The sequence below is a fragment of the Macrobrachium rosenbergii genome, chromosome 21 (assembly GCF_040412425.1).
Source record: "Macrobrachium rosenbergii isolate ZJJX-2024 chromosome 21, ASM4041242v1, whole genome shotgun sequence".
Classification (NCBI taxonomy): Eukaryota; Metazoa; Arthropoda; class Malacostraca; order Decapoda; family Palaemonidae; genus Macrobrachium; species Macrobrachium rosenbergii.
Genome location: NC_089761.1, coordinates 59,720,348 through 59,732,560, shown reverse-complemented (window position 1 = coordinate 59,732,560; position 12,213 = coordinate 59,720,348). Strand labels below are relative to the sequence as shown.

Below are 12,213 nucleotides of genomic sequence, written 5' to 3'. Positions count from 1 at the left end.
GGCCACAAGTCAGAAGAGGAATTAGTATTCTAAACACTGTGATCATGTTTGGAATGACTTGTTAATATAAATGTAAAAAAAATTAGCATTTGTTTGTGCAAAGTCTGTGTGTTGAGGGAAAGTGGAAACCTGAAATAAATGGGTAGTCTGTATTGTGAATGATTATTCTTTTCAGGTTTTGTTTATTTGTTATGAAATGTAGTTATTATATAGAGGGAATCATTTTGGCCTGATTTTGTCATCAATTCAAGTTTTCTATTGCTCTGAGCAGAGCAGTGTGTCCTTGTCATCTTATTTGGTTTGAGTTTAAATGTAGCAAAAGACTCTGAAGTGGAAAATATGAACTCATAATGTATTTTGTTAAAAAATGTGGAGAAAGAATGCATGGGATAAAGTGTTATGAATATCTGTTGGGTGGGTTAAGAAAGACATTGTTTTTGTTACTCTATGTTTTTCAAGGTATGAATTTAGTTACTGTTCTAGAAAATGGAAAATTTTTTTTTATCAGTATAGTGAGTGAGTGTGTGTGTGTGTATGCACATGTATGTCTGAGCACTAAAAATTTTACTTCAGAATTTTACGTTTTGGAATTGGTGGTTAACATTTTTAACGAAATGTTAACAGACCAGAAAGAAATTGATAAGAACTTTAGAATGCATTATATAAATTCATTCACAAGAGCATCAGACCCCAGTGAAAAGTGCTCTGATAAGAGTGCCTGGTAATGTTGCTTTAATTATCTTTTAAGACTTAATAGTTTGCAGATAGACAGTTGGAGTCAGCAGTTTAGAAATACAGTATAATTTTGATTTTGTGGGAGGAAAACTGTGCACAGACACAGAAATATTCAAGTAAGCTTTTATTGAGTTCAGTCAAATGCATGGTGCTAAAGGTGATGTCCAGTTAATAATTGGGTGGTAAAGTGCATGCTTCTTTCATTGTTTTTTAGATATAATACTGTATTTTAAGCATACCGTTAGTTGTAGTTAAGCCTTATTGAGTGTCATGTTCAATTGTACTGTATTTTATCTAACTATAAGTCATCATTTCCTTGCCATCATTTGTTTTAAAGTAGATTGCCAGTGCCAGTGATTGGTAAATGTATAGCTGTGAACACTCACTGGCTCTCTGTGCCATGGCTAAATAAACCTTTTGTACATTGTAGTAACAAACTCAATGATTTAAGATAGACCCAGTCTATTCTTGTACTGTAGTTTTGTTGGAACATAGCCATTTAGAAGTGTTTGAGGATGCAAAAGATGAAATATTGCAAAGAAATTTGCATTTAGCATAATCCCCACTCCATGCACTTGATGGCTTTATTTTGTTTCACATTACGTATTTCATTTCTTTATTTTTGTTACTCCTCTTTTATTGTAATAGACTTAGTCTTCTTGTCAGTCACTCTGTTGGAGCCAGAAGAGATCTCTCTTAAGTCCTCATTCCCAGGAGTAGTAATGAGCGTTGTTGTTGTCCTCACAGGTGTCTCTCAGAGTGTCACTCAAAGCTCCAACTCGACTGGTTTTGTAACTGATAATGCGTTTGTTGCTGTTTTTGGAAACAATAGTGCAGCCCAGAGTAAGTTTTTTTATATAGCATGTTTTATTTTTGTTCAGATTTTCTTAAGTTTTGCATACAATTAGATTTCTTTTTTCTCTTAATTTGTGTGTTTATATGATTAAGGTATTACAGTAAAGTACACTAGTGATATAAGATACTTGTTCTATAGCACCACTTTTATTGTAAGAGGGCCATGAAATAAATGCTGTGGTTCGGGAGGGGTCAATTTTCGTTTGGAGGATGATTAAAAGTAAACTTTTGCAAATAGGAATTGGATGTGTGAAACAACTAAGTGATAGATGATTTGATAATATTCATCTTTGGCTATAGTTTTCATTTTGATAAAGTACTAAATGACATAATGCTCTCAAAATAGGAAGGCGGTATTGAATGATTCAGGAGTCATAGGCATAGGCAATTCTAATTAAAAACATTATGTGAAGGATAAAGTGTGCATATGAAACTGGGCTGTTGCTTGTCTTCATTATTTTATTTTTTTGTTTTATTTTCTTATTTTACTTCAAACATGCAGTATACAGTTTTGACTGTTTGAAAATAAAGGTTTGGATAAATACCATTTTGTTCAATTAAGATTACTACTTTCTTCACTTTAATGTTTAATGTACATTATATTTATTGCATTTCTGTTGCATTAAATTTGAGAAGCAATGGTTTAGGAAGTGTTCATGAACTTTTTGTTTTCTGTTGAGATGATTTTTTTGTGCAGTATTTTCTTCCTGTGAATTAGGAACCTGATTATAAGAACTATATCAAGATGACCCCTGAGTAATATAAATATTTATAAATTTTTCAGAAAAACAGTGCCAGAATTTTACATCAGAATTATAATAAAGTCAAGCAATCGCTTGATATTTGGCCTGTTGTGAATATTACTACTATAGGGATGGTTAATGCTATATATATTTTTTAGTGTACAGTTTTTTCGTATGTACTTGATCTTGGTTTCTACTTTTTAAAGAGAAGAAGAATATTACATTTCCATTTCCCAAGGTGTATTTTTACTGAGAATTCTTTTCTGGTAACCTTCGCCATTTGAAAATTGTGTCCGTATAGCAAACAAGCCTTGTGTTTTATTTATGGCCTAACACCCGGTTGGAGCAGGTACCCGATGTTGGTTATGCCCTCTTAAAGTTACTGTTGATTACCAATGGTTGGTATCCTCATTCTGAAGATAAGCCACAAGGGGAACAAAAGTAGCTATACCCTTATTTTACAAAAGTAGCTATACCCTTATTTTATATTTTGTGCTATATAACTTCCAATTTTCCTTCACATTGTGTGGATAATTAAGATTTGACACAGGAAGTGCAATGTCATTAATTCCTGTTCATTAAATGTAAAAGAGAAATGGTGGTGATGATACCAGTATTTTGATATCTTCTGCAGTACCAGAGATGACATTACTGAATTCACTATGGTGACTACAGATGGCTCTCATAGGGCAGCTGTTTAAAAAAAAAATTGAAGTGTTGTGTCCCCCTGGTAGAACTTCTCTAGAGGGCAGGAATGTTTAATTGAATTTTTATTGGTGAAGGGATATCATTCTCTTGCTGGCCATCTAGGCGGCAGCATGATCATTCCTGATGCTCTGTAGGACGCTTCCTATGCTGAGGCTTGCATCCCAGGGTGTGATTCCCATCTCTGGCCAATAGTCTTGATTTTCTTCTTGTTGATAGTCATGTCTAGGGATGTTCTGCTGATCATGTCTCCCTTCAGATTCTCACGGATGTCCTGTGGTTTCCTTGAAGAAGGGAGGATGAAGTCTGTGTTTCTATGTATTTAATGCAGGCTGTTGTTGATTTTTAGTCATGGCTTTTGCTATAAATCAGCAATGTTCCTGTTGATTTATAAGGCCTGCATTAAATATACAGAGGAACATGGATTTCAAGGAAACCACAGGACATCCGTGAGAATCTGAAGGGAAACATTTAACGACAGAACACCCTTGGACACGATTACCAACAACGTAGCAAATCAAGACTATTAGCAGCCAGAGACAGGAATCACGCCCTTGCCCACACCCTTGGATGCAAGCCTTAGCAGAGGATGCATCTTACGGAGTACAAGGAATGCCCATGGTGCTGCCCAGGTGGCGAACGAGAGAATGAGACCCACTGATTAATAGAAATTCAGCACCCCAATGATGTCATGTTTGAAATTCAAATGCCTGCATTTAGTAATAAAAACCATGTACGTCTATTTATAATCCAATCTTGTTGAAACTGCCAAGAGAGGTGGAGAAACAATCCATTGACTAGAAAAAAAAGTAAATGGAAAGAATCCCGAATAAGTTTTCCTTATCCATGAGAAGCTTGCCAGAAGAGAAAAAGAAGTATAAACGATTTAAAGTCTTAATAAAGATCCTTTAGTATCTTGAACACACACACACACACACACACACACATATATACATATATATATATATATATATATATATATATATATATATATATATATATATATATATATATATATATATATATATAATATATATATATATATATATATATATATATATATTAACTTTATCACATACACAATTGTTCTGTGCATTAGTAGAATTACTAAAAGGACCTCATTCAAACTGGATGGTATCTAATGGAGTTAGTTTTTATTCAAAAAGTTACAAGCTTTCTTGGACAAACAGTCCACATTATCAAGTATCCGTGACAATGAGCAGAACGTAGTCCGGCTGTATTTATATCTGTGTGCTGGGTACTTTTATTAATCCTATAATTGCCTAGCTCTTCCTGTGTGACCTCCACCCCTCTTGACCTTGGTCTTTCTCTGATCCTTCCTCCTAGGTGACCGTTTTCCGTGCTTTCTCTTACGTTTTTCTTCGTTTCCTTGCTACTGTGGAGTATACGATTTTTCTAGATATGCTGTCTTCAAAGCCGTTTCCGGTGTTCCCTGCCATCGTGTTGTTGGCGCAAGTTATGAAGGCGTTCTCTACAACCAGTCTAGATGTTTTGTTGGTGTTCCTGTACAGAAAACTCATATTTTCCCAGTCTATTCTGTGATCATTTTCCCAACAGTGTTTGGCAACTGCTGACGTCTGATTATAATACCTTATGTTCTGCAGATGTTGTTTGCTTCGCTCTTTACATGATTTGCCAGTTTCGCCATAGTACCCTTCTTCACAGTCTAGACACGCTGCCATATAAACCCCCCCTCTAATCTCTTCCCCCTCTACCGACTTTTTGTTTCTAACTATTTTATTCCTAATGGTGTTTTTGTAGCTGCCTATCAATTTGAAATTATTTAGCTTCCTGTTGATGGGTGCAATAGAGTTGTTGTCCGGGACTGTAATTATTTTCTTTCCTACCAAGTGTTCCTTTTCTATCCTTTCCCTCTCCCCAAAATAGTTTTTCCTTGCTTTGATATGTGCCCACTCCCACCAATACTTAGGGTAGCCTAATCGCCTAAAACTCTCCCTCAGGTAATCCAACTCTTCGTCTAAAAATTCGGACTGCAAATCCTATAAGCCCTGATGGCCAACCCTGTCATTAATCCTATTTTTATTTCTTTCCTATGACTGGAGAACCTATGTATGTATGAATTGGTGTGTGTCTTCTTCCTATATACCTTGAATTTTAAATTCTCCCCTACCCTCTTGACCAGGACATCCAAGAAAGGAATTTCTCCCTCCTTCTCTTCTTCTAATGTAAACTTGATGTGTTCATTTAGTTTATTTATGTTTTCTAAAAACTTATGTAGATCTTCCCTTTCTCCCTTGTAAATGATCAAGATGTCATCCACGTATCTTACCCATTTTACGATATTTAAGTTCCCTTTATTTACTTTGCCCACCTCTTCCTTTTTCAAACCATTCCATAAAGATATTAGCTAGAATTGGTGAAAGACTTGAACCCATGGCCACGCCATTTTTTTGTATATAATGGTTTTCACCCCACTTGAAAACATTAACGCTGAGGGCCGCTGTTAGCATTTTTATTAAAACGTCATGACCTATGTCGCATGTATAGACCCCCTCCTCCATATTCTTTTTTATTATTTCCATCGTCGTCTTTACTGGTACGTTAGTGAACAGGGAAGTTACATCCAAACTTGCAAATTTGCAGTCTTTTACGTTAATTTTGGATAATTCGTCTATCAGGTTCATGTTATGTTTTAAATGCCCTTCGGATACTAAGCCTACCCATTTTCCCATTATATTGGAAAGAAATTTCTCCAGCCTCCTCTGCGGTGATCTCGTCGATGCCACGATCGGTCTTAGCGGGCACCCTTCCTTGTGGATCTTAGGGCTACCATAAATATATGGGATCTCTGGACTTTCCACTGATTTTACTCTATGTTCTAATTCTTTTCTCTTGGTTTTGTCGTGGATTTTTGTCAACGCTTCCCTTACTTTTTTGTTAAAATTGCACTGTACCCCCCTAATGTCCGGTTTTTTGTTGCAAGCCTCATATGTGTTTTCATCGTTTAACAATTGTTCTAACTTATTCTCGTATTCTACGGCATCCATTACTACAAAAAAATGGCGTGGCCATGGGTTCAAGTCTTTCACCAATTCTAGCTAATATCTTTATGGAATGGTTTGAAAAGGAAGAGGTGGGCAAAGTAAATAAAGGGAACTTAAATATCGTAAAATGGGTAAGATACGTGGATGACATCTTGATCATTTACAAGGGAGAAAGGGAAGATCTACATAAGTTTTTAGAAAACATAAATAAACTAAATGAACACATCAAGTTTACATTAGAAGAAGAGAAGGAGGGAGAAATTCCTTTCTTGGATGTCCTGGTCAAGAGGGTAGGGGAGAATTTAAAATTCAAGGTATATAGGAAGAAGACACACACCAATTCATACATACATAGGTTCTCCAGTCATAGGAAAGAAATAAAAATAGGATTAATGACAGGGTTGGCCATCAGGGCTTATAGGATTTGCAGTCCGAATTTTTAGACGAAGAGTTGGATTACCTGAGGGAGAGTTTTAGGCGATTAGGCTACCTAAGTATTGGTGGGAGTGGGCACATATCAAAGCAAGGAAAAACTATTTTGGGAGAGGGAAAGGATAGAAAAGGAACACTTGGTAGGAAAGAAAATAATTACAGTCCCGGACAACAACTCTATTGCACCCATCAACAGGAAGCTAAATAATTTCAAATTGATAGGCAGCTACAAAAACACCATTAGGAATAAAATAGTTAGAAACAAAAAGTCGGTAGAGGGGGAAGAGATTAGAGGGGGGGTTTATATGGCAGCGTGTCTAGACTGTGAAGAAGGGTACTATGGCGAAACTGGCAAATCATGTAAAGAGCGAAGCAAACAACATCTGCAGAACATAAGGCATTATAATCAGACGTCGGCAGTTGCCAAACACTGTTGGGAAAATGATCACAGAATAGACTGGGAAAATATGAGTTTTCTGTACAGGAACACCAACAAAACATCTAGACTGGTTGTAGAGAACGCCTTCATAACTTGCGCCAACAACACGATGGCAGGGAACACCGAAACGGCTTTGAAGACAGCATATCTAGAAAAACCGTATACTCCACAGTAGCAAGGAAACGAAGAAAAAACGTAAGAGAAAGCACGGAAAACGGTCACCTAGGAGGAAGGATCAGAGAAAGACCAAGGTCAAGAGGGGGTGGAGGTCACACAGGAAGAGCTAGGCGATTATAGGATTAATAAAAGTACCCAGCACACAGATATAAATACAGCCGGACTACGCGTCTGCTCATTGCACGGATACTTGATAATGTGGACTGTTTGTCCAAGAAAGCTAACTTTTGTAACATCCAGTTTTGTAATATATATATATAATAAAAACTCCATTAGATACCATCCAGTTTGAATGAGGTATATATTTAGTAATATATATATATATATATATATATATATATATATATATATATATATATATATATATATATATATATATATATATATATATATATATATATATATATATATATATATATTTATATATATATATACATACACACATGAATATAAGAAGGCCTATAAAACACTATTTAAACATTGAAACCATATATTTCGAGCACTTGCTTCTGTACCCCTGTTCACTGGTAGAATATGGACAGGTGGAAAGTTACAATGGTATATATACAAAAACATAAAGGTGTGGCCTTAGGCCTCCGATGGTATGGAGGTGGCGTTTCTTAAGAAGGAGGAGAATGACCAAATTCCCTAGTGGTTTTTGGCCTCATTAGCTCCCGTTTGGCGATGGATCTGGCAGTCGCGTTTCTTGAGTCATCTTCTTCAGGAGGGGTTTGAGGATTAAGGTGTCGATGTTGTCCGATTTCCAGTGTCCTCCTGACAGGTTCATATTGTTGGTTTGATTGATGATAGCAGATTGCAGCATCTTTCTTTTGTACGGACAGCTACTTTTGAAAACCAACTCCGCCCCACTCCAGTTAATGACATGCCCCGTATTTCTGATATGTAGGAAAATTCCCGAACTCTCCAAAGCGTAACGTACTGATCTTTTGTGCTCTGTTATTCTTTGCGAGAGCGATCTACCTGCCTCGCCTACGTAGATGTCATGACAATTGCTACACGGTATCTTGTAAACTCCGGCTTCTTCCCTTTTGTTATTTAAGTATATGTTAATGAGCGAACTCCCGATGGATTTGGGATAATGGAAAATGAAAGGATTGTTAGACCTGAGTTGTTCGCTGGCCTTTTGGATGTTTTCATCGTACGGAAGCTTTATTTTGTTGTTGAAATCTATTTGTCTGTTGTGAGTGGGATCTCTATAGTATATTTTATTCGCTTTGTTAATAGCCCTCTCGATAATGTGTGGTGGATAGAGCAGTTGCGTTAGGTGTTGGCGGATTGTGTTAAATTCTTTATCCAGGTACTCATTTGAACATATCCTAAGTCCTCTGAGGAATAAGTTGCACCCTACCATGATTTTTACGGAGACGTCGTGGTAGCTTAAGAAATGAATGTAGGAAACAGCGAAGGTGGGTTTTCTATATACTGTAAATGCATACCTGTTCTGTTTTCTTATGATCAGTACATCTAGGAACGGCAGTTTTCCGTCTTTTTTCCATTCTGTTTTAAATTTTATGGTCGGAACTAGCGAATTTAGCCTATTAAAAAATTCATTAAAGTCCCCCCAGCTATTGTCCCAGAAAGTAAAGATATCATCTATGTATCTAAGCCAGATCATATTATGGGGTTTGATAGACGACAAAAGTTCTGTTTCGAAATATTCCATGTACAAGTTTGCTAGAAGGGGTGATAGGGGACTTCCCATGCTACAGCCAAATTTTTGTTTGTATATATATGTATATATATACCCTATATATACATGTATATGTATGCATGTATATAAATATATATGTGTGTGTGTGTGTGTATATATATATATATATATATATATATATATATATATATATATATATATATATATATATATATATATATATATATATATATATATATATATATATATATATATATATATATATATATATACATATATATATATACAGGTAGTGCTCGAGTTACGATAATTCGACTTACGATAATTCGCTTTTACGATGGGGTTAGCACTTAATATCGATACGACAATATTTGAAAATATGTATTTTTAAATTTCACGGGCGACTGGCGCAGGCAACAATGTACAATCAGGCAGCGTACGGTGTATGATACGTTGGCCCGAGAGGCTAGAATAGGTACATTAATTCAATGAGACGACCTCACTTGCTCTCATTGTGTTGGAAGTTAAAATAGGTCAGTGTTCGTATGCAACTTTTGTGTGTTTGTAAATACAGGTAGTGCACGAGTGATGATAATTCGTCTTACAATAATTCAAGTTTATGATGGAGTTAGCAATTAATACCGGGACGACGATATTTAGAAAATATTTTTGTATTTCGAGCAGGCACAGGCAACAGCATACAGTTGCCGTACAATCAGGCAGCAAGAGAGACCAACTTACAATAGACTGACTTCTTTTTCTCCATCTCTTTATTCCATCTTCTAGTTAAAAAAGTAAGGGAATGATAAAAGTCAGCCATAAACAACCGAACGAGAAACTGTTGTTTTGCTAATAACCGAATCGGATAACAACTGTTTTGCTTGTATTTAAACCATCGTATGGTTAAACAATTACCATAGTTTTGTTAAAAATGATGTTAAGAACTGATATATATTTACACTATACCCTTATCTGCTTTGGAGAAAAGATCGGCTAGGAAATATAATGCTACAGTAAATTTAAGCTGCAAGTTGTAGTTGAAGCTGAGAAAAGAATGTTCAAGTTGCTAATGACTATAAATTATCGTGCATTGGCAACATGGATGAAACTCGACCACAAATAAAATTGGAAAGTATTTTAATCAAAACTACTGGGCATGAAAGAACACATATTACTGCTGTTTTCACGCCGATAAAAGATAAATACGAAAAGCTCATAGTATGATGATGAAATCAAGAGAAAAGCTCATAGTATGATGATGAAATCAAGAGAAAATAGCGAACGGAATCTTGATTTTTTTTTACACAAAACAAACATACCCCCAAATCGCCAGCCGCCAGCATCATCTATTAATGAAAAAAATAGCTAAATTAATTTCACAAAGAGACATTTGTTATATTTCGACTTAAAAACACTTCGTATGACGGAAAATATGTGTCCCTTATAAATAAAGTATCTAGAGATTCATTTACGCTATCTAGAAGTAAGAAATGCCCTCTGAGCCGAGTTAAATGCGGCGAAATAAAGACCGCGTAATCGATTCCCAAACCAAAACATTTGATCGCTGTGATCGGAGTTTATAATGCAAAAGCAATATAAGAATATTTACAATTGGATACAGTGTAGTAAAGCATAACATTTTAAAAGATCCATGGAAAAGATGCACATTCATTATTTTGATGTTTGTATAATACGGTGTTACTGTATTATGTGAAAATAGAATACAGTATAATGTAGGCTAGGCTACCGTATATGATATACGAAAGTGCAGGCTAGGCCTTGTATGTTATTCAATTTCTCTTTTTACTGACTTATCATGTCAATCTGCATTGAACTTGCAGAATTAGCAGACACTAATAATTACTATACCATATATGTATAAAGTATACCTTGTAGTGTAGGTTAGGCTACCATATATGTATCGATGGTACTGATTACCCTAGTGTAGGCTAGGCCATATTCGAGTTACAATTTTTTCAACAAACGATGGGTTTTGGAACCTAACCCCATCATAAATAGGGGAATACCTGTATATATATAGAGAGAGAGATATATAGATATATATATAGTATATATATATATATATATATATATATATATATATATATATATATATATATATATATATTATATATATATATATATATATATATATATAGACAGACAGACAGACAGACACAGATAGATTGATAGGATTTTTTGGGATTTCAGAGCTGGAGCATGCTCCATAAATACACAAGTGCAGTTTTATTTCCCACGAAAACTTAATGTGCAACTCAAAAGAACCATAATTTGTGTATATACTCTTGTATCTTCCGATCTCATGTATCGTGATCATTAAAATTTTGTACAAAAACATGATTTCATCATATACACCATGTATAGTGCAAAATGCATTTTAAGTAGATTACACTAGGCTAGGCTTTAATTGCCTGTCTCAGTTTCAGCAGATACCATTGATAATGCATGTTATATCTGAGTTGGCTTTTAACCCTTTAACGCCGAAGCCCTGTTTACAAAAACGTCTCCCGTATGCCGGCGGCGTTCGGTGAGTTAGCGCCGAAGCGGAAAAAAATCTCAGCACGCTTAGTTTTTAAGATTAAGAGTTCATTTTTGGCTCATTTTTTTGTCATTGCCTGAAGTTTAGTATGCAACCATCAGAAATGAAAAAAATATCATTATCTTATATAAATATTGGAATACATGACAGCGAAAAAAAACTCGTATATAATTGTACACAAATCGCTGTAAGCAAAGCGGTTAAAGCTAATGACTTAATTTTTTTAGTTGTATTGTACACTAAATTGCGATGATTTTGGTATATAACAAATTTTAAAACGATCAAAGCAACACAGAGAAAATATTATCACAAAATGATGCATGAATTAAGTAGCATACGGACGTAAAAAGTTTTTTTTCAAAAATACACCATAAATCGAAATATTGTGCTAGAGACTTCCCGTTTGTTGAAAAATTAAGCTAATTGATTGAATATTACTAGACTGTAAGTGTTTTAGCTTACAATTGCAGTTTTCGACCATTTTGGTCGAGTTAAAGTTGACTGAAAGTTGAATTTTTTCTATTTATCGTGATTTTATGAAAATATTTCAAAACTGATAAAAGCTACAACCATGAGTTATTTTTTGTTGTATTCTAAATGAAATTGCACACATTCTCATATATAAAACTTTACGTAACGACTAATATAAAACTGTGCAAATATTACGACAACGAAACGAAAGAATTTCTGAGATGTTCGGCCGAGTTACCGCGCGGACGTAAGGAAACTGTTTTTTGTAAAAATTCACCATAAATCGAAATATTGTGCTAGAGACTACCAGTTTATTGCAAAATGAAGGAAACCGATTGAATATTACTAGAATGTAAGAGTTTTAGCTTACAATTGCGTTTTTTACCATTTCGGTCGAG

At 35.0% G+C, this 12,213-nt stretch overlaps 1 protein-coding gene across 21 annotated transcripts in view; it reads left to right on the top strand.

Moving 5' to 3' along the window:
- Positions 1–12,213, top strand: part of lap (like-AP180) — a 425,173-nt gene that overhangs the window by 334,581 nt on the left and 78,379 nt on the right. For 20 of the 21 annotated variants that reach the window (XM_067123899.1, XM_067123895.1, XM_067123896.1 and 17 more), the window contains one exon: positions 1,483–1,578. The exons of the other annotated variant lie outside the window; for it this stretch is intronic. In XM_067123899.1, coding sequence (XP_066980000.1) covers positions 1,483–1,578 — 96 coding nt within the window. The remainder of the gene's footprint in view (positions 1–1,482; positions 1,579–12,213) is intronic. 21 annotated transcript variants of the gene reach the window in all.